This window comes from Bidens hawaiensis, unplaced genomic scaffold, assembly GCF_021521415.1.
Source record: "Bidens hawaiensis isolate Kalapana, Puna unplaced genomic scaffold, B.hawaiensis_p1.1 tig00011542_1, whole genome shotgun sequence".
NCBI classification, from domain to species: domain Eukaryota; kingdom Viridiplantae; phylum Streptophyta; class Magnoliopsida; order Asterales; family Asteraceae; genus Bidens; species Bidens hawaiensis.
Genome location: NW_027491904.1, coordinates 277,744 through 302,318, shown reverse-complemented (window position 1 = coordinate 302,318; position 24,575 = coordinate 277,744). Strand labels below are relative to the sequence as shown.

The following is a 24,575-nucleotide window of genomic DNA, read 5'->3' as shown; positions in this document are numbered from 1 at the left end:
CACTAGGCTAACATAAGGATATCAAGCTTTGTAGTATATAACTCACTACTTATGTCTTCAATTTAAATATGGTATACATAGTAATAGTAGGCCTCTATATATAAACTTTAAACTGTTTGTCAACCACGTTTAGCTTAGGTTCAGTGCTTTGGATGCATTTAAATTGTTAACCTATGCGTTTAATTGTGAAATATGTTTAGATTAAACTGTTCAGATGATTCATTGTTTATGGTCGTCTAATATTTGAAGGGTTTTTTTCTTTCCCTTTTTGGACAACTTGTGGTTAAAACTCATTGTGAGGTTCTCAAGACTTGCACACGTTATACGCTGTCTTTTAAAGCAAAGTTAGTATTAGGCTGAGCTACTTGGCCATGTTATTCTACTGATAAATTATGGTTTGATGTGCATTTTAGTGGATTATTTGTTCTGTTTGTAACTAAATAATTGAAATTGGTGATCATATATATCTCTTGATGTTTAACTTTTCATATTTTGTTCAGGTTTCATAGACGGATTCAACGCCTAAACTAGAGAATGATCCTCAAAGGCGTGCAGTCTACCCTTATTTTGATCAATCGGATCTCAAGAAGCTTTTCTATGAACACATTAAGAGGGTGTTTGGCTGAGCTTATTTTTTTTGCTTATTGCTTTTTGGAGGGGCAAAATGTCCAAAATGCCCCTTCAAAAGCACCTAAAAGCACCAAATTGAAGCTTTTTTGCTTTTTGGAGGGGCATTTTGGACATTTTGCCCCTCCAAAAAGCAAAAAGCAATAAGCAAAAAAAATAAGCTTAGCCAAACACCCCCTAAGTCATTGCACGATGTAAGTTGTGTTAAACACTCCAAATCACAAATTTGTACCTTTAAAACCATGTTTTTTATTTCAAATTTGTCTTCTCTTTTAACCTTGAGTGTTGTCATGTTTTAGAGAGATGCAAATGAATACAAAGCTTAGTTAGCTGATGTAATAACCACAGATGCAGCTATAAAAAAAATATGAAGAGGGTAAACATAGTTTTACTTCATGCTCGCCAGCTGGCAGTTGCTCAATGATGACACACAATACAACAAAAGGCCAAGGAAAGATAGAGAATCTTTGTGGCGCAACAGTATGTAGACAACCTATTATCTCTAGAAGTTGCCTCATATATATACGAGTAACGGAAAATCGCGAAGAATCGTAAGCAATAATTTACTACTGATTAGTAACATTTGATTTATCAGTGAACACACGATAGTAATGGTAAGTGGTCATGGGGATAGTTGGGAGTAGCATTTGACCATAAACTGTTTATCATGTTTAGTTTTCCATTTGCTGTGCAATTTACAAATTATACATTTTGATGATGATGGAATGAAGTGTTTTTAAGTATTTAGAATTTCTGGCCTTTCTTTCATTAAAGTTTGTTTATAATATATATTAGATTTAAAACTTAGTTCAGTGTATGATCGCCTTGCAAATTGTCTTGTGTTGGCATTACAAACTCATCACCCTCTTTGGCTAATTAGCCTTGTTTAACCTACAACAAACTACGGTACCGTCACAAACTGTAACGATGCCATCGAATTTCCGTCACGTCTTCGCTGTAAACCTAACTCATACCAACCTAATCCTCATTGTGTCCCTGCCGCAATGCGCGGGCACACCTACTAGTATTTAATTAATGGTGATAATATACATACTTAAATGTTCATTTTCTATCAACCACATAAGCACAAATTCCAAATTGATCTTGAACCAACATATCAACTGACTTCAAGATTTCACAAATTCCAAATTTTATTATTATATTGATCAACAGGTTGACACTTTTTTTGCATTTAAATATTTCATCATGTGGTATCTTGACAACATTAACAAATTGTCACTTCCAAACAGACACAATATTGGATTATGCATAAATGTATGGTTCGTCAATATGCTTATCGTAAGAATCTGCAAATCACATATGTTAATATAAAGCATGGATAATGGACCTCTTAATTTTTAAGAAGTACCAAACTGGTTGCTTTATGTACAAACCATAATGCATAAGAGCATCTCGGCAGGTCCCCATCTTTATCTCTATAATTACACTAAAATCACTATATTTCTATCTCATGTTCAATTAAATAATACTTTTATATACATTTATTATTACAGTATTCTTTCTTCTCGACTCACAACCGATTCAATAAATATTAAAAAATAAATGGGGACAAACAATGTTCCCTCATATTTACTATTTACAAAAAATCACAACGTTTTTTTTTCTCTTTTTTACTCTCAACCACTCAAAACCATATCTTATGATTTGCAAAACTCTCTCACAAATTTTTTTTTTTTTGGGGGGGGGGGGGGGCGGGGGTGCTGTTACGATTAAGACATTTTAGGGATAATTTTGTCTTTTAGCAAAAGAGTTGACTTTAATTTATTCAAGAATAATTAAAAGTTTATTCATTTAACTTTAATCACATTTTGTTAATTTATAGAATGGTTGTATATGTACCCCTTATTTTAACCCAATTACCCCACGACGTTTAAACGTTTATAACTTTTTCACACGTTAGTATTTTTTTTAAACATTATACCATAAAAAAGAGTATTTTATTTTCTTTAATTTGAATATGGTATTGTTATATTTTTTTCATTTTAAAAACTTAATGTGTACGTGATTACCATTAAGGACCGACAAACGGGCCGGGCGGGCCATGGGTCTAGAAGGTTAAGGTTGGAATGGGCCGATACAAAAAAGGTTAATTGGGTTTGGGTCGGGACGAGTCGAAAAGTCAGAATGAATTTCGGGTTAGAACAATGTCAGGCGGAATGGGCTGCGGGTCAAGACGCATTAAATGTAGCGTTACGTGTGCACCGACACCTGATTGTGCGCGTACACTTGTCGTTTGACGTGCTTACTAACATTGGTTAAGCTTCCAATGCTGCATTATGATCATACTATTGCCGGGTTACACGTGCACTATTGTGAAGTCACGCTCTTAATAAAACGGTAACACCAGTTACGCGTTCGATGTCATGTTTGCATATATACCTCATTGCATCGCGCGGGCACCCAACTAGTATAAAGGTAAAATGGGTTTGTTTAAATTATATGTGTATATGCATGTGTGTGTGTTCGTATAAGCTTGTTTGTTTGTGTCTATTTACGTTTGTTAACTGTTTGCTTAGATTTTAAACGAACGAACATGAATGAACACAACATATTTTAAAAAACGAACATGAACAAAAAAGTTGGCTCCATTATATGTTTGTGTTCCGTTAAAGTTAAACACACTAAACACGCCCCTATTCGTGTGCATTTGGTTTATTTACACGTCTGACTACAAACAAATAACATAAATAAAGTTAATTTCAAGAAATTACCAAAAAGTACCAGCATCTTGTTTGAGTTTTTTTTTTCACCAAAATAGGTAAGGGTGAAAAATATTTACCAATATATGTGATTTGAAAAGTAGTTATCAATTTTAGTGGAAGTTGCTCTTTTTCTCGCTCTTAATCCTATTAAATAAAAACAATTCTTATTAAAAATAAAAATACACACATTTTTGTCTATGACATGACTCGAACTCTTATTATTTGAAAATTGAAAATAAAAGCTTTATTTAATATATTGGTATCACTAGACTAGAGACCCTTTAAAGATACAAGTCAAATTTCGAGATCAAACTTATCTACAGTAGAATTTGATAAGCACAAGTATTTTCTTTAAGTTGAAATTATTTAGACTATATAACATCTATTATTATAATAAATTTTAACACCTGCCATCAATACCTTAGCCCTCCTTTTATTTTAACTTCATAACTAGGTTATGGACCCATGTATCACACGGGTTGAATAATAAAAAAATGTATTCCTCATAAATATTAGTGGATGAAACATTATATGAAATAAATGTATTACAGGAGTTGAACAATAAACAATATATAAAAATACATTATATTACATTGTAAAAGAATGATTACAAATATTTACCAACTTAAGAATATTTTCTAATATTTGACATGGTATTTGTGATTTTCATAGGGTACAATTGGGAGCACAAATTCAGAAGAGTAAATTTGAGGAATAATATTTAGAGTTCATACAACAGTCCATGGTTTATTTTTTTCCAAGAACCAGGGTACAATTGGGAGCAAAATCCTCTATTCCATTCATATTATCATATAGGAAAGATCCTTCAATAGTATGGTTCAACCATCGAACTGATTCAGAATCCAAAAGTACCCTCTTTTAGTTATCATGTTCTCTCTGAACTGATCATGCGCCGAATAAAAAATTAATGATTAAACAAAACATGTTCAAACGTTAGTTTGTAGGACTTACCAGACATTAATATATGAAGACATGAAGTACACCAATCAACCACACCTTACAATGAATCAATTATCGATTATGAAACCCTACTTAACACAACGAATCGATTAGCGATTCTTACCACACATTACAACGAACCAAGTAACGATACCGAACTGCCAAAAAAAATGAAAAAGATAATAGAAACAAAAGTGATACTCAAAACCAAAATCAAAGCACATAAACTAACAAAGTCATAATAAAAAGGTCCATAAATGATTCTTCTCCGTGATTAACCATTAGTTTTTCACCGGACCTAAATACCTATCGACTCATTTGAGCAGAATCACTAAGAGTTCACTAAATTATAAGACAATAGCATATGAATTGCAATCTCAATGATCCTGGAATACTACACACAATTGTTATTCACAATTTCCTCTCCTAATGTTTTTCACAATTCTTTTTTCAATATCAGGCCATAAGTTAATTACTATAATGAAGAAATGTTGCATTAGATAAACTCAAGCAAGAAGTGATGATCCAACCTTCTGGTAAACAAAAAGGGTAATATGATCTGTTGAAGAAATCATACAAAAATAAGCAAGAAAATTAATCCACACTATAACTCTTTTAACAAATATTATTATAAGATGTTGGCATTGAAATGAATGTCAATCCACATAAAGAGCCAATAGTTTTGCGAAGCTAATTACAAAATCAGGATCCAAACTTAAACCGAAAATCTATAAAATAAAAACCCAAATAAAGCCCTCTTTGTTTCCGATTAACAAAATCGAAAACAAAATGACGATAAACAAAGAACAATACTCGTGATTGAAATACAAATTAATTTACATTAAAATTTGGTTCTTAACATGACAAAACAAGTAGTCACAGCTAAATCAAATACAACTTTTACTCCCAAAAGACCAATTGCAAAGCAGTTGATAAATTTCATATTATAGTTTACACGATCCCTAGATCAGAAGGTTTGTACAAATTGAGCATATGTACTCAAATCTCAAAAATGCACAAACTATAAATATAATGCTAAAAACAAATATAGTGCTTAAAACATTAGCAAAATAAAGACCAAAATCTTATTTCTAACATTGGACCAAAAATCTGCAAATTTATATGAAACGAATCAAACTTTTTACAAATCCCTAAACTGCCCTTGGACCAAAAACTGAAGAATTTTGACCCGCACTCAAAATATTAACTCGAAACTAACTCTTTGATCTGTTTACCCTACACAAATATAGGTTGCAGTTTACAATTTTTCTGTTACAAAAATAACTATGAGAATTCCATAATTACCCTTCAGTTGCGAATTTGATTTACAATCTATTGCTGGTAATTTGTGACTAACACTTGTGGTTTGAAAAGAAACTGTATATATGAAGAACACAAGGGCAACCCATCGTTGGGTTCGTTCTGAAAATCATGAATAAGGAAACATAAATTGCAAGTTAAATAAAATATTTTCCATTTTGTAAATCCTGAGATGATTAATCACCAGGTGGGTGTTCATTGATTGTGATTAATCACCAGAGCCGATCGACGGTAGCAGCCTTGTATTATGAAGGTATGGGCGGGAAAATAAAATTTTGAGTGATTATTAAAAGGATAGCTACCCCATACTGGATTCCTTTATTATAGAGATTAGATATGATTCTCACAACAGTTTTTCAAAGTTTCAACATCCATTTCAGTTGCAACCATATGAAGGTTGAAATGTTTCAATTGCAAGAATATTGTTCATACTTCATACCATTTAGACTTATCGTTAGCTGAACCACATAAAGTTACCACATCTATTTAAATTGTGATATATTTTAAATTTATTGAATATCATCTAAAAAAGAAAAGAAATCATACACATAATGACATAAATATAGTATTAGAATCGGAAAGTAAAAAAAAATGGTCCAATTAGCTAACAAAAAGCGAAATCAATTAGGATTATAAAGACAATAAAAATACCGTCAAGCTAGGTAGTGAATCTGACAGTTAAATCAAAGAAATACATTTGGCAAGCTTCTTTCTTATATGCTGCCAATAAAACATTCATCTCCGACATCATGATCTGCAAGCGTTGAATAACTGTTCAGAAACATGTTTGAAGCAATTGGAAAAGAGAAATCGAAATACACAAGTTGTAATTGCAAATCTTATGAAATCGATGAGAAATGATAGTCTGTTAATTGGTCTGATGCTTTTATGAAATTGAACATCGATTGAATCCTGCTTTAAAGAATCAGGGATGGAGAATAAGAATATGGAGCAAAGAGCAGCGGTAACTATGAAAATGGTGATTTCAGGTGGCCTTATCCTTGCCAGTCCATGGAATCGGACATAATCACAATTCACAAGCCTTCCAATTTGGGTGAGTCAAACACGAAATCTTTATCAATTTGTAGTCCTAAAGATTTTATCCCTTGGGGTTATTGATTATTTTTTATGATAATCAAATTACGTTATGGACTAAAATTAATCAATGGACACCAATTGAAAGTTCCATTCCAAATTCAAACATTTTATATCAATAGTAATATAGTTTCTTTAACCCCGGTTACAAAACTCAATTTTTTATCGGTATATTATAAGAAACAGATTAAAGAAATAATCATGTATGTTGTACTACAGTGGCAAAGCTATAACAAATCCTTATGGTATGTGCTCTTTTCTCCCTCTCTGTATATAGGTGCATATTTTATTTTCTTTATTCAATGAATATTTGTGTGGTTAAAACGATTGTATCCAACAAATACATGGTAATATTCATGTTTCACTTAGAGCATTCTCAACTCATTCTCTAAAGTTGGCAAACCCATATTATTTAGGGTAAATTTTAAGAAAACCATCAAAATCACCTCTCCAATCCATTTCCTATTATATGGATGAGTTATATGACAACTAAAGTAAATCCCTAAATATAGAGACTCATTTTTGATCCATACCATATAATATATCACATATCTACCAATCACCTTTTACTATATAATAAGACAAAAGAGAAAAAAATAATAAAGAATTAATTTATGGATATGAATAGGGAATAGAATGTGGAAGAATTTTGAAAAATGATAGATAAATTTATGAAATGATGTTTTTTAGCTAAATTATAGGGAAAATGTATGGAATGGGATGTGAATGCTCTTATTACCCCTAATGTTGATTAAGATTATGAGTGTATATCGTGGAAACATTTTTGAAGAAACACTAACCGGACCCCGGGCAGATTACGAGTAACCTGGGGGTTAGATAGATGTTTCCCACGAGGGGTTAGACCCGGTAAAGATGGTTCTTCTGATAACCTGCAAAACAGACACCGTGAGCTTGTCACTGAGAAGGGGGGGGTTCCTCCTTGTGACCACCCTCCGGCGTGAGAATCAGACTAGATTGCTCTTTAAATATAAATGTATATTAAGAGATTGCTAGAGCAGATATCAGGTATAATATGATGATAATATGATAGTAATGTGATAAGATAAGATGATCATACCATTTAGGGTATTTATAGCCGAAGGTAGGTTTCCAAGGAGGTGTGGCCGGCTGAATAGTATTCCTGTTCTACCAACTGTGGCCTACGCACGTGCCCTGCTGGTAGTTGGTGGGTAGGCAGCGGCTGACAGTGACCAGGCCTGCTGTGTACTATTCCTTTTCCACCAACTGCCGGCTATGCACGTGGTATGACAGGAGTTGGTGAGTAGGCAGCGGCTAATAGTGACATACTTACAGGAGCATGCTGCTCGCCATACTGTTGTCAATAAGCTGTCGTATCTTTAGTCAGATCTTTTGCCCATACCTCGTCAGGTACAGTACAGAAGATCTTCCCGTATCGTACGGACTGGCTTTTGGGCGGGAGTATTCCCCCTCCCGCCTTTGTGCGGGATTGTTCCCGGCTTTGCTCATTCCTTCAGGTGACACTGAATGATTTGAGAGCTAAGTGCCTTGTGCGTGTAGCCTTGCTGCGCGGGTGGCCTTCCCTGATGGCTTGTATCCGCAACTGCGGGAACAGGCGGAGTCCTTCACCATTGGGAGGCATTTCCTGCGGGAACAGCTTGCGTACTGCGCGTAAGGACGTCACGTCTCTGAGCATGGTGGGTCCTGCGGATCCAGTTGGTTTCTGCGCAGACGTCCCTCTTCAAGGTGAGTCTTGCGGGTCCAACTGGGCTCTGCTGGGACCTACCTCTTCAAGGTGAGTCTTGCGGGAAACATTTTACAGGTTAATTGGTGAAAAGCAGCATCATTTTCTCAAGGCTAGACATCATTCTGGTTTATCTGCTCATAGAGGATTCTTAGGCTGCAGGTTTTGTTTTCTGATGTCTGTTTTATTTTATAAAACCATTTAATGCAACATAGTATTATATTTTACATATATGTGCAACTTGAAACTTCTAACACTATATACTTAATATATATTTTTCGTAATATATATAAAAGAGACCATGGTGACTCAACCGCTAGACTATTTTAATATCTGATTTGATACTGTTCGCTCCGTGTTGCATTTACCAACGGGTCATAATTATGAATTCTTAACCAAGTCAAGTTTTAACTAACAGGCCAAACTAAGTTTTTTTTTTGTAACGGGTCACATTAGTTTTTTATTAACAAGCTTTTTTATAAATTATTTCGTCATTTTTATATGGTTTATTTTACTAACGGGTCAAATTATGTTTTCAACTAACGTGTTTATTTTTTTTATAGTGGGTCATATTAATTTTTTTAAACATTAACGGATAGTTTAATGTTAATGGGTCAAAGTTTGGTAATTTAAACAGGTTACGGGTTATAACTTGGTAAAATAATTTGAATATTAATCGATGGTTTCCTGTAAATGACCTACAGGTTTAAAACTTAATTATGGTATCTTCTTTTAACAGGTTACTGGTTAAAAACTTATATAGATGGTTACCTGTTAACAGGTTACGGGTAACATGTTTTAATATGATAATGTTAATGGTCCTGTTAACGGATTAATGCAACTTCAAACTATGTTCTTACTAAACTTAAACGGGACCATTTTACCCCTGTGACAAAAAATGACCAAAAAAAATTGTATTTTGCTATGATCTACAAATATTGAACTTGAAAAGGATTCGTCATTAGCTCTGACATCACCCTTTCAATGGTCATTGCAGAACTATCCGAGCCTGCTGCAAACATCTCACATGCATAAGTTTTCAAGATCATCTCAGAAATATTATCAAGTCCATGTGGTTTGTTGTAAATTATTTGTAAGTGTTTTAAGCTCTTACAATATTACTCAGTTCAGTTTATAAGCATCATGCTTTTCTATAAGTTCAACCATATTGCAAATTGCAAAGTACACACTGCATTACTGTTTAGTTTAATAGAAACATCGGTTTCTTTTAACAAGTCAAAATTAGTTAAGATTAACAGTTCAACTATTTTAAAGAATACCAAAGAGTACCAAAAAGAAATCACAATGAACTTATTATATACATAAATTGCATCCTGTTGTGTTGGAGCTATCCAATGGAAATTGAATCCTACATTTGGTTGGTGTAGTAGGTCAGTTTACATATTAAATGTGTTGTACTTTTATCTTTAACAAATACTAATTTGGTTTAGAATTCTTTCGTTTGTTGCATTGAAACATGCAATTTATTGTTTAATTTATAACGGTTGGGGTTTTAAGTTTAGGAAAACCTTTCGGGGATGTATCATGAGATAAACCCTCGGAAGTATTCTTTACAAATTAACTCATACCGTGTCTGTGATCTTTATAAAGTTGACTTTCAACAACAACAAAAAAAAAGATTTATTTGCTACGGTTTATATTTCCAGTCAATGGATTGGGCATGACAGTAATGTTGGATGAGATTATCAATTATGTTTAATCTTTGCATAACCAAGTAGAGAACAGCAAGCATCGTATGTTCACTTTTATGTAATGCATACAAGGTTTAGTGGTATATTCAAGTTCTACATGTTTTTATTTATTTTTATTTCATTTCGAGTGTTAAATCAAGTTTTTGCTCTTGCATGGTGCAGCTATTGCCTTAAAAAAGACTGTTAAAGCAGCAAATTATGCCTTAAAATTTCATCCGCAGGGTTCGTCATATGTTGTCAATTGTTTGTCACATTCTTGGGAGGGGGGCTCCTGCAAGTTTTTTTTTTCAATTTCATTTGAGTTCGATGTATTCAGATTTAACTTCATGACTCAAAATCTAATATTGATTTTAAACAATGTTATTGGTTCTAGGAAAAAGAAACATATAGAAAAGTGTACAATTTGACTTCTGAGTTGTTTTTCAACTTCTGATAGGGTGAACTCTTCAATTTTGATCATAGTTATAATAAATTTGTTGTCATACATAAAATACATATCAAGTTTGTATATGGTAAGTAATTGGCTTGACTCCAAAGGTCAAACTAAATATGTTGTTAAATAAAAAGCGCGTGAGAAAAGAACGCCACAAAACATACATGGACAAATCATTGATTGACGGAGAAAGAGTTTGAAATCCGGTACAAGCTCGCCTAAAAATGGAGAATGTGGTTACGGCTAGGGTGGAATTAATTGACAAAGTTTCAATTTGGTCCTTCTAATTTGCTTCCTAATTTATTTGTTTCCAAACTATAAAAATAAAATTTCCAAAACACCCCCTTTGATTAAGTCTTGTTGAATTTTTATCCAAACTATTAAATTACTAACAGTTTCCATTACTCCCATTTTATATACATTATGCCCACGCAAAATTGGCTGTTATATGAACTCTGGTCAATTGAAATTGTTTCTAACTTTGATTCCGTGAAGGTCAATTATGAGGTATTGGTATGAGATTATGTCTTGAAAGTTGAAATTGATTAATTAGGGTTATTCGTTTATAAATCTACAATAGTATTGTTTTGTTAATCGTATCACTCTTAACATTCAATCATTGATTGTGTGTGTGTATAGAAGTTTATATGAGGGCCCATTTTTTTACTCGCACGGGGCCCATCAAGACCGATACATTCTCAGGGACGGCCCTGACAACAACCATCCAAAAGGGCCTGCAACCAGGGGCGGATCTATAGTAGAAGTGGGTGGTTCCGCGGAACCACTCAAGTTTCGAAATAATAGTCTAATTATATATAGAAAATATAAAAGGAACCACCTTATAAATAGGAAAGGAACCACTACATAAAAGTTTGAAGTGCTGGTTCAGCCGGTATGGTGTTTGTTTGGTTACCTTAAGGTCGCAGGTTCCATTCTTGTTGAAGGATAGATTTATTTTTATTTTTTTTTACCAACTTACCTTATGGGTTTTATTAAAACACTAAGACCACAACAACAAATTTGGCGCCTCTTCAGTTTTCCCTGGCCTCTCTTCAAACACAGACAGCCTATCTCCCCTGACCCCTCGTCCCCGTTCAGCCGTTCTCTTCTTCCGACTTTGAAGGTATGTTCGATCTTCCATGTTCTTTCCCAATTCCCATCGATATGTTGAAATAATTTTTGGGATTTTTGCTTTCTTCTATTGTCTTATATGGTCTAGGTTGTGTTAATAAGTGGTTTGGTTGTTTAACTCTCACATTCAGCTCTCAAATCTTTCTAATTTGGTGGTAGAATGAGATGAATAAATGTTTTTTTATTGTAACAATTATACTTACAAGGTGTTCGATGAAATGCTTCTTAGAAAGTTTTCTATAAAATGATCATCCATTTGTTAAATTGTTGCTTTAGTTTTAATTGTTCTTGACTTCTTGTTAATTGTTTTTGATTGTTACTTTAGTTTTAATTAGTTAGATTGTTGGTTTTAATTTCTTAGTTTGTTAGAATTTGTTAGTTTCTTATAGTTTTTAATTTGTTAGTTTGTAATTGTTGATTTGTAGGTATTTTGAATATTAAGAGATATTTACAAAGTGAACCATCGAACCTTGGATCATCAATTTCAAGTAGTAAACCGTCAAAAATAATTTTTGATGATCTTTCATGGGATCCTTTCGAAAGGCAAACCATTTCATCTTATCAGCGAAGTCAAAAAGATGAAATTAGACGGGCATATCTACTTAGAGGTACGTGTCAACAAACCGGGCATGATTTACCTCTAACCAATTTAGTTGGTAAATTAAGACACTTTAATGACGGTATCTTTTTTATTATTTTATCGTATTTTTATTATGTAATGAGCTTTGGCCGAATCATCGAACCGACCCGGAATTTTTTATACCCGACCGACTCTATGAAATTTAAGCATATAAAAGTAGTGCACCACCTAAAAAAAATTCCTAGATCCGCCACTGCCTGCAACCCAATGTTTGTCATGCCGTTCCCAATGAGTTCAAGGTGAGTTAACCCAGGTAAGCTTTTTCCGATCGCCAAGGGCAACGCATTATGCATTAAAACATAGATATCATTATCCCAAAATTTATCAGCTCTTAGGTTCAGCTTCAATATCTTTTTTCCAAATAACTGCTGACACAAGGCTGAGCTCTTCTTATTGAAAACTTCAATCCAGTGATCAGTGACACGAGAAGGCAATAAGAATTCTAGACGTCTAAGATTTCTTGATCTGTTAGTATAATAAAAATGATCACTAAAGAGTAATAATGTTTTTCCTACAGAAAAATACACCGAGTGATTATACCCAAAAAGGAAAACACATAACATACCTATGAGCAACATGCCAAAGAAGATTGTGATCAGAAAAACCAACGGTGGTTAAATCAACCAATTGGCCTTGGCTTCTATTCGCAGCAAGCTTACATATGTCTGAATATCGCATCATTCCATCTCTCTCTTTAAATCTATCCATACAAACGACCCTCCACATGGCAGGGTCCTCGCAGATTTCACGCCAAGCGGTGCACACTAACTGGGCATTCTGAAGTCGGTCAATGACACCAACTCTTTGGAGAATATTGAGCGTTAGATCCGATGGAAGCTCTAGCCAGTTCCTTGTAGGTTGCTTCAGTAGCCATTCCTGTTTGGGTTTTGGTGGATTTGATTTTGATGGCATTGTAGTCACTTTAACATTCACAGAGAAAATCAAGTGTTAAACCATATGCATACATATATGATCAATTTCTTAATAAGTTAAACGCAAGATTGGAATAAAAGTAAATTACGCAAGGCAAAGAGCTAAGATAACATCAATCAATTTATGACAAACAAACTCTTGATAAACCCTAAAAGTACTAAAACAAATTCAATTCATAATGTTAGTAAAAGATGAACTCAAATACTGTTAAACTCACTCGTGTCTTCTGATAAAGCGTAGGAGGCGATTACGAACAAATTGGGAGTTTGATACAGAATAATAAAAAAAAGAAGAAGAATGTATTGATTTGTTTGTATCTTCCAATAATATAAATTGGACCCATAATTTATTCACTTATCGTTTTGGTGGGCCGCGCATGCATAAAATGAAATATTATGATATATCAATTCAGACTTAGTACTAGCCTACTAGGATAACACGCCGGGATAGTTGAGATTTGTTTATGTATCTGTTGCGTTGCGTTGGTGCACTAATGTGAGTTCGGTTGGTATAGATTAACTTCGTTAAGATACCATCACTAATTTAAAATAATCAAGATGTCAATGCGGGTAACAATAACGATACTCGTATAACTTATAATTAAAAAATTAACATATTAAAAAGGTTGTGATGGTAACGACACTGATTATCACGCACGCATTGCACGAAGAATTCATTTGGTAAACCTCGGCCATTGCAGTAGCGAGTAAACCCAAATTCGGTCGGTATTGGCCATGTTTGTTAGCATACCGAAACTAAGCCTAAAAAATAAATTCGTCAAATTAACATATTTAAAATACCCCCCCCCCCAAAAAAAAGTAACGACACTCGTATAACATATTATAAAAAAATTAACATATTTAAAAGATTGTTTATTTGGTTAGTAATTCCCAACGTTCCCGAGAGTTGCCGGCCCGGGGTGTTACGACAGTGAGTCGGTAAAATATGGGTGTTGGTAAAAGCTTAGTGTTGTCGGTCCTGGGGCGTTACGATGATGGGATGACACGAATTGGAATTGTTTCGATATATGTTCATTTTCGTTATGGTATACGAATTCAGTTTTGGGTGTTACAGCGTTGGGTCAGTAAACAAAGAATCAATTTTAATCTATATCAATTATTATACTAACTAGTGTGTTCTCGACGCGCTTTGCGCGGGGAACTCGCTGATAGACCCGAATATTAAAACGCGAATATGTAAGCACATCGTAACGAATATAACTTCGGTACAACAAAATAAAAGTTTAGATTAGTATAAAAAGAACTTGATTGTTATTGGTTCGGCTCATTATATGGTTTACAATACGAATATATATATATATATATATATATATATATATATATATATATATATATATATATATTATTGCGAATAAAACTCCGTTTTCATCTGAACTTATATAACTTATTGCGAATACAAGTTCGTTTTAACGGTATGACATAGATAAAAAAACATGAGCATGTCGTAACGACATACTAAAAAGTTTTAAAAATATTGTATGTTAAACGTTACAAAAGAATCAATAACTTCAATGTATAAGTAATAACAAAAAAAACTATGTGGGAAGAAAAACACATGTTAAGGCACATACTAAAACCGTGAAAAGATGCTAAAGTGAAAAGTAAACAAAGTTAGCAAAAATAAATGTCATGGCTCAAAATTAAAACAGTTAAAACTTGGGGGGGGGCTAAGTTGACACAATCTAAAATACAAGGACTAAAGTTGTAAAAGCAAACAACAGGGATTAAAAATGCATAAATATAAACTTTACTGTACATTGCTACGGTAACCCTCTGGTTTCCTTTAATATATACTAGGTGTGTTCCACTCGCGCGCTGCGCGAGAAACTTGGTAACGACATCGAATTTTTAAATGTATATATACAAACACATCATAACGACTATTACTTCGATACAAAAATGATTAAAATTTATCTAGATATCCAAAAAAAATTGGTTGGTATCGGTTCGGCTCATTACGGTATCGACATGGTACTGCACTCACTATGTAGCTTACAATACAAAAAAATATATTCTATTGCGAATACAATTTCGTTTCAACGAAACGTATATACTTTATTGCAAATACACATTCGTTTTAACAGTTCGACATAGATAAATTAAACATGTCGTAACGGCATACTAAAAATATAAAAAACTTCGTATGGTGGTCATTAAAAAATATATCGTAACAGCATCTTAAAAAACTAAAAAAACGCCGTATGGTGGTCATTAAATATGATCACTAACTTATATATAAATATATACATATATAATAACAAATTAGGGAACAGAATTAAACTATGAATACTTTAGGGGCAGAATTGCAACATACACAAAGTTTAGCAAAGGAGAATGTTTGGGGGTCGAATTAAAACAATTTAGAACTTTAAGGGGGCTAATTAGAAATAACTTATTAGTTAAGGGACTAAACTACAAAACTTCATAAAAGCAAATAAGATGGTCTGACGATAGATAGCAACACTTGACATATACTAATGAAAAGGAAAAGGAAGCTAAATGGATCGAAAACGTCAACATATGTTTTCACATGGGCTAGGTATGCTGTATGAAAGTTGTACTGTAGCAGCATGATTTGCTTTAATATATAGGTTAATATATGCCCTGCTGGCGGTGCACGCATATAATGTATATATGTGTGAACTCTCGGGTGGGCAAAAGTAAAATTGCACTAATTTTGACGTTATTTTACTAATCTCGTGAAAATAACGTTAAAAGTGGGGGAAGGTTATTCAGGCATCATGTGGTGGCGTTGATAGCCGAAAGACAAGGGCACATGCACCAATCAGCCAGTGTCCCGATGATTGAGTGCTATGTGCCTTATGTCCAAGGCTTGATGCAAAACTACTATCGAGCCGGGGGTCTCATCGGAAGCAGCCTCTCTATCCCTATGGGGTAGAGGTAAGGTTGTCTACATCTTACCCTCCTCAGACCCTACCATAGCATTGCTATTGGTGGGATATACTGAGTACGATGATGATGATGATGATGATGATGATATAGGTTAATATAATAATGTTGATGTACAACCATTAACTTTTAATAGAACAATGAAAAAAAAAAAGAAATAAAAGGACGTATTTGGCATGGATGTTTCAATTGCAAATAGTTGTAACCCATTTAATTGAGATCTGGAAAACCATAAAAAACTTATCGTCTTTGTTTTGAAACGCGATGTGGGTAGTCAGTACGTTGTATTGCTCTACCGACCAGTACTAGTACACAACTTTCTCTTTCTACACCCTTTCGAGCGTTTTGTTATAAGAAAAGTGTAAAAATGTTTGTTGTTGTTGTTGTTGACTGGAATATGAATACATATTTATACGGGATAAGAGAGCATGATTCTAGCCTATACATAAGCTAAAAGATGTAGAGTTACATATATAAAAGGAAGGGAGGTTTTGAGGGAAATGAATAATTCAATGTGATATTCAATTATTTTGTATCTTATTCCTTAATATTTTGTGCTTGCAGTTGTAGATCGGAGATGGAGGTTGAGCAAGATCATCCGGCTGTCGGAGAAGAATGTGTGGGAGAGGAAGTGTTGAGACGAGAATGTCACTATAAAAAATGCTTGTGATGGCGATGATCGGAGGTGTTTGCAGATGGTGGAGGGAGACGGTAGAGAGAGAAAACTGTAAGGTAATAGAGAGAAGGAGGTCAAACTCATCAATGTGTAGTCATTCAAAAAGTAAGAAAGAAATACGCGTGTAACAGATTTCATGTTGTAAAAGCCTTTACGCTTAGCTCAATCATTTGTACATATGATGAATAGTACGATTAATAGTATGAAAACTACTTAACTCCAGATTTCTTCAAAGAAATTAAAATACTATACAAATTCTAGACGTCTAAGTTGGCTTGATCTTTTAATATCAGTAATTTGATTGTTAAGAGTCATATTTTTCCTTCATTAAACATAAACGAAAAGTCATAACATACCTAGACAACAAATTTAAGAAGATGGTTATCACATAAACCAACCCTGGTTAAATAAACCAAATTGGCTTTGCCTTCTATACACAACAACGGAACAACCTTACACATGTCCCGACATTGCATCCTTTCATACCCACCTGTATATATGTCCATATAAACCACCCTCCAGATGACACGGACACACGGTCCTTGTAGATTTCACGCCATGCAGTGCACACTAACCGGGCGTTGTTAATTCGGTCAATTACATCAACTCTTTGGAGAATATATTCCTCATTATATCTGGTGGAAGCTCAAACCAGTTCCTTGTCGGCTGCTTCACTCGCCAATCCTGTTTGGGCTTTCAAACAATCTTGATTCTTCATTGATTTGATTTTGATTTTATATGTTAGTTTTTATTCTTTGCTATCTTATATATGCTTTATTTTTTATTTTTCATGTAAAATTTGTACTTTCATTCCCTTTAAAATATATTAGTCTTTCTATATTTCTTTAAATATTAGTTTTCAAATGGTATGATGTTTTGTTTTGTTGATTACAGCGATATGTCCCATCCTTTTATTTTATAATTTTATGTACAACTCATTACAAATGTGCGTTTATAATGCATTCTAATAATGTGCCTAACGTTGTATGTAACTCCATATTGTTAAAAGAAACATGTGTAGTTAAACCGAATCAAATATTCCTCTTCCGCACACGCGAAAAAAAAAAGGAAACATTATAGGTGCAATTTTGATAGTGAGAAATTCAATAAATCGATTGAAACACATGCATGGATTTTACAATTTGAAATTATAACAAATTAAGAACTCAAATTATCTCTCTCTAGCTTTAGTTTGAGAAAAGAAAAATAATGGAAAAATTTTACTCACAATAATCTCACAATTTGTTGGGGAAGTTATGGATGAGATCATGAGAATGATTTAGATGACTTAAAAGAATTTGATATACAAATTCAAATGTACATGTTTTGTGTCAATGAGAGTGAAGAAATTAAAGAGCAGGAGAACCAACACAAATTTCACATGACTTCAAGGAATTCAGTATGTAGGACTGTGTGAGAACCAACATAATTTGAGGCTTTGAGCATATATATATCTGGCTTTTTAATTAATACTCAGAACTAAAAAAAATTATATTCCGATATATATATTAAGAAATGATAAGGAAACTATAATTACAAAAAAAAAAAGTTGTTGAGAAGAATTACATGTAGAAACCCCAAATAGAGGTGTTTATTCAGACTAAGTACAAGGTATGTTGGTGATCTTGTTAATGGTTAATATGCACCGCAACAATTAATCTACAATTATAGTATTGAAATACTTGACCAAGATCATTTGCACCTTCCTTCTTTGGACAGTAATGCAATATTATCTAGTCAAGTTTATGATCATTATCAACCATAAAACCAAAAACTAGACCTTCCCATCAGCCGAAGGGAGCCTTCGAGCCGTTTCTACAGTCGCGTCTGAATTCGTTAGCGTGTTAGTCCCTTTAGACGGAGCCGAAGATGGAGTTGGAAACTTCTTGGGCAGCATTTGTTCCCAAGTAGCCTCTTTTGGGAATCTTGATGTTGCCTCAGAGAAAGCAAGAAATGTAATAATAATAATAATACTCACCACCAATAACTTGTGCCTCAAGGAAGGTACCATGGTGAATTACTACTGGTGGTTGTCTTGATCACTTCCATGAAGATTGTGGTCTGGTTTTAGATAGCTTCTGAGCAGGAGACAATGAGAGGATTTGGTGCATATTGCCAACTATGGTGTTTTGAAAAAGATGGGACACTGGCAGACCAGTTTGGTATTTTATAAGTTTAAACCATAAAAACAGTGGAAGTTTGTGTTGTTTGCTAATTTTTTAATGAAAAAGTGAAAAGGGTATGGTTACATTTGTAGCAACTCAAGGAACTTTGTCTCTACAGTGGACACATCATTTGTTATTTTAAACCATATAGGTCTTTGTAAAAGAGACTAGGATGATTCTTAGAAGTTAAAACTATTTCAAAACTAATTAATAGATAGTTTATATAAGTTTAAGGCTCAAGTTTAAATAAGAACTTATTTAATTTAATAACTAGTGTTATATAAATTGATTCACTACTAGAAAAGTGAGTGTCGACGCTAGACGGGTAGGAAAAACAAGACTATTAGTTTCAAGAAGGATTATTGAGTGATCACATGTGGTCAACATATGATATTACTAAAGATGAGTTGTATGTATAGACTGTCATGCATGGATTAAGGAAAGGATGGTAGCTTTATCGAACATGAAGACTGTTTCGTGTATGTTTTCAAAAGGAGAAACTGCTTCACTTTAAACTTTAATCTAATTCTCAGACTTTTTCATTAACAAAAATAAGAAATGGAATGATTTAAACTTTTGTATCTAGACTTTTAAACACACACCATTTTTTTTTTTTTGAAACTTACTAATAAACATAGGTTAGTTAAAACACACAAAACAGTTTTAATTTATATAAACGCATAAAAAAGTCAAATGGTATGGTTATTATTCCAGTTAACTATAAAAATAGGCAAAAAGGGAGAGTCCACACAGCCTTTTACCTTTTTATAAATCAGCATTGCCCTTCGAAACTATCAAGAGTCAAAGTCATTGAGTCAATGCCAACCTCTATATGATTAATTGTACTTCAATTTTTATTTGCTTCAGTTTTGTAAACTTAATATTTTAATTGAAAGTTAAAAAACAAATTTTAACACTCATTTTTTAAGGAGAACATAGTTATAGTTGAATGCACTGTTATAGTTATACGTTGTCAAAAAAATAGTTATAGTTAAATAAAACTAAAAGTGCAAAAACAATATAAAACAACGTGATACCACAAGAAAATGTTGAAAAAAGGGAATCTAAGGAGATACCTGACAAAACGTGTAATTCTAAAAATATATATGACTATGGGTCGTTTCTTCTGTTAGTTTCGTCCGAAATATATAGACGGTCATATTGTCGGAATTGATTCTCTCGGATGATGGTTGATGGGAAATTTTTTCCAACCAATTTCTTACCAAAATAAATTCCAAGTAATTTCCGACCAAAATAATTTCTGACTAGTTTACGACCCTTTTCGGACAAAAATAATCTTCACTAGTATTTTAAATTAGGTTTTTAAGGCTATTTGTTTTGGTTTAACCAGCAAATGCTGGTTAAAGCGTTACATCAACACTGTCTCATTCCCACGTACATAGCGGTTTTTAACAAGCGGACTATGTTGGCTGTCCCGCAAAAATGCTAGTTATAATCCACCCTTTAACAAGCGGACTATGTTGGTTGCCCCTTAAAAATGATCGTTGTGAGTTAACATGTTTAACTAGATTTTTTTTAAAATTAAAAATTTGTGATTGGTTATTAGTGGGGTTAGCGACGGATGTGGGAAGAACAAGATGGGGCCAATGTGGTTGTGGTTTAACAAGATGGTGAGTGATGAGGTGACCATGGTGCCTCCCACAACATCCGGCCTAATAGTGTTAGAATTTCGTCAAAGCTGGGTCATGATTTGAAAAGCGGCAGATTTTTCTAGAACTGATATCACTTATTGTATTAAACATACTTGAAGTTGTATTAAAATAAGGGATATTGTGTAACAACTCGGACTTTTCGATAATAACCAAATAGCATATTACCCGACCCGTTTTTGTTTTTAATAAATTAATCAATAAAATATATATATATATATATATATATATATATATATATATATATATATATATATATATTATCTTAACTTTGGATTAAATAAAATTCACACCCCAAACTCTAGTTTTAACCTTCTTTGAATCCATCTTTGATCTTCAAGGGCCTTTTTGTAAACCTGGTTATTAATTATGAAATATTGTATTAACCCAACCCCAAAACCAAACCCGTGACCCGTATCCATTCAACCCGAAGAATCGTTTTGATTTCTTGCACCTAAATCTTCGTTGTAATCATGGAAACTATCAATCAAATCATAATAATTACTAATTCGTTCTTCACCGACGTTCTCAATTATGTAAACTTGATCAATTTGATGCGTATTGTTATCTTTAACGAGCCGTAAGTACCCATTTAGCGTAATACCATCTAGACATGGTAATAACCAAATTAAACTCGTCCTCTACGTCACTATCTAACGGAGATCATAAGCCCCATAACTAATTTTATTATCGAAGTCTGGTCATAGGGGTGCTGGAGCGCGTCGAGCCGTCGGGTTCAATATCATCGTTCACCATCCATACCACATCCTTTCTAGTAATTGTTACATGTATTCATATCGTCTGGATCCATCAATCATTAACCCTATGGTTGATTAAGCAAACGAACAACGAATTAACAGATTGTAGATCTAGGGTTTATATTGAATTAGGGGATAATCTAGGGTTTATATTCGCTTCCCAATTTCATCTATTTACAGTTTGTTTGTATACATAAATAATTGCATTAATATTTTTTTTGCATTCTCAATTACTACTATCAGTACTTTAATATTATAATTTACCTCACCTTGAATACACAATTGCGATATTTCAATGTTGTATAAATTTCTCTTTAAATTTCATGAGTTTCTCATTTTAATTAAACTGAATCTCTCAAACTTCGTTTAATCTTGTTCAAATTTGTACTCTCGATCTTATGAATTCTACCTCGAATGTTGCAATACTTAAAAAAAAAATTCACAAGTTATTATTCGTCTACAATTATCCATTAATTCCTTCATAAACTTTTGTTGATGTTATCCTTGCAATCATAGAATTTTTGGTAAGTTCACGTAAATTTGTTAATTGGATCGTATCCCTACTCTCTTTCTTCACAATCGATCTCGTCGACACAGCATATATCCCGACTCCAATGTTTTCGTTTCTTTAACTTCTAAGTTACTTTAAAATTTTCACTAATTTCATTAATCAAATTTGAAAGTTCACCTAAATTGCGTTATTAGAAATATTTTATAAAATCTTGAGATTTTACACTTATAATAAATCAACTCCCAACGGTCTTATAATATGTTAACACTTTCCTCATATTTATAATAAATCTTGAGATTTTACACTTATAATAAATCAACTCCCAACGGTCTTATTAAATATTTATTAAATATTATTATGCGTATTATTACATATTATAATTATTTATTTCAATATTTATATAATTGTATTTCATTTATTTTCTAGTAATTTTAAATATAGTTTATATTAGTTATATAAATTATTAATTATTAAATTGATTATATTTATCACATCAAGTGTAAGCAAAGATGATGCTATAAATTATATAAAGCAATGTTTCTTATAAATAATAATCACTAATATTAACCTTTGCAATAATAATTATTATAAAGTTCAATCGATCCATCAATAATCATCCTAATCCCAATCATAACACAAATCACATCGAAATCTTAATTTATTAAATTATGTTATATCTTTATAATTAATCTTATTATCATTAATAACTAGGAACACTCGTCATTGCATCCCGAGAAGCTCGGACTCATTTAACTTAGTTTCTATCACCGTTTCATTATCGCTTGTTCTACTTTATCAGGTGAGTAATCACTCCCCTATTTTACTTGTTTTCAAATGTTTTGGGGACACTTGCGTACCATTTATCATATTATTTTTCTTATTATTTCTCAAACGCAAACTGTAATCTTTGTGCTATGTATCAATTGAATGATTGCATGTTACTTGCTATTTGCTTACTTGCCTACTTGAATCGCATTCGGAGAGGTCCAACATAATCTCATTATAGTATGATCATACGACCGTCGTAGTGGCCGGAGCCCGATCGCATTGGCAATGGTTTCACCGACACCTCATTTTTGGTAACCAATGCCCATTCGCATGGCAACGGTTTAGCCCTTTCTTTTTGGTTGATTGTTTATGTATGTGCTATGGTTTAATTGTTTATATTCACAGATAGCAGTTTTGCCTATTTTTATTCACTTATATCATTATATATTATTACCATTTTGTTTGTGTCACAACTGGTGAATCTACTCACTCAACATGTGTTGTTGACAAATATATATATTTTGTACGCATTTGCAGGTCATAGACTGGATTGCTTATCGAACTGAAGCTCACGTATAGATGACCTTAGGATGTTAAACATAAACAAGAATAGTTGGTTTTGTATTGTAATTTTCTCTAATTTTGTTGTACTTAATTGTTCGATGACAATTAATAAATTAATTAGATATTGTCGCTTTACAATTGCATGATAGTACCTTGTGAGCTGTGGCAATTAGTTCGCCCTGAGATTTCCGCCGTAGGTTGGGGTGTGACAAATTGGTATCAGAGCCGAAGGTTTAAGATACGTCGTTAGTGGTGCCTTAGTAACATGCTTAGGAACCCCATACGTGCTTATTTGTTTACCTGATGTGTTCAATTTGATTGTTTACAGCTTACGTAATTACTTGCTAGATTAAGTAATTATCCAACTGCCTAGTTAATTATTATTTTATTGTCATGCACACACAACTCCGAAGCTATACTTCACTCTCAAAATGTTTTATTAATCTGAGACTATGTCACATTCTCAAAATATCTTTATAACTTCGAGGCTATACCTCAATCTTAAAATATTTATATTTAATTTTATTATATTGTCTTTTATTGTCGAAAATTTCCTTGTGAATTTCCTAACTTTGTTTTTGCTCATTTTCACTTAAAAATAGGGAGCGTGACAAGATTTCCCGCCATAGTGGAAATTTTCATGCGACCGACACTTTAAGCGTTTAACGTAATCGGCTAAATGGTTACACCCTTTATTATGTTTTATTATTTTTAAAATGTCTAGTCGAGTGTAAAACCCATGGGACGCCATGGACACGCCGGCTGCACATTTGCACAATTTGTTAAATTTGCGATATTTTGTTGAAACATTATCATCCGTGGTGATACACTAGATGTTTCAACTACTTATGCTCGAGTTCGTTTATTCTTTATTTAGTTTGGTCGGTCAAATCGCCATGTAACGCTCATGGGCCGACAAACTTAATTGATTCGTTAATGCGTTAATTGAGCTGGGTCATTCAAATTGCCATGTAACGCTCATGGGAGGCCAACTCACTCATTTGTTTTGGTTTTGGTATGCTAATAAGTTGGGGAAACAAAATGCCATGGAGAACTCTTGGGAAACCCAACACCTCGAAGAACATTCATTAATTATATTTGTTTAATTTTATACGAAACAATTTATGATTTGATTTAACTATTCAATTATCCTATTATTCTATTATTAAATTATTCAATTCCATATTTACTAAATCATTTTTGAATCAAGATTTATTGATTCGATCTACTCATACA

General features: G+C 33.1%; 1 protein-coding gene across 1 annotated transcript; it reads right to left on the bottom strand.

Moving 5' to 3' along the window:
• Positions 1 to 6,288: 6,288 nt before the first annotated feature.
• On the bottom strand, positions 6,289 to 13,276 carry LOC143538264 (F-box protein SKIP19-like). The gene is made up of 3 exons (XM_077031860.1): positions 12,930 to 13,276; positions 12,562 to 12,829; positions 6,289 to 6,384 (listed from the first exon to the last, which is right to left on the bottom strand). Exons 1-3 carry the CDS (start codon positions 13,274 to 13,276, stop codon positions 6,289 to 6,291), a joined length of 711 nt encoding a protein of 236 aa, XP_076887975.1.
• Between the last annotated feature and the right edge of the window lie 11,299 nt (positions 13,277 to 24,575).

Coding starts and splice junctions, on each gene's coding strand:
- LOC143538264 (XM_077031860.1), bottom strand. CDS start 13,276: ATGCCATCAAAATCAAATCCACCAAAACCCAAACAGGAATGGCTACTG. Junction 12,830..12,929: donor CTTTGGCATGTTGCTCATAG/GTATGTTATGTG, acceptor TTATACTAACAG/ATCAAGAAATCTTAGACGTC. Junction 6,385..12,561: donor TGACAAACATTGGGTTGCAG/GCAGTGGCGGAT, acceptor CAACGCTTGCAG/ATCATGATGTCGGAGATGAA.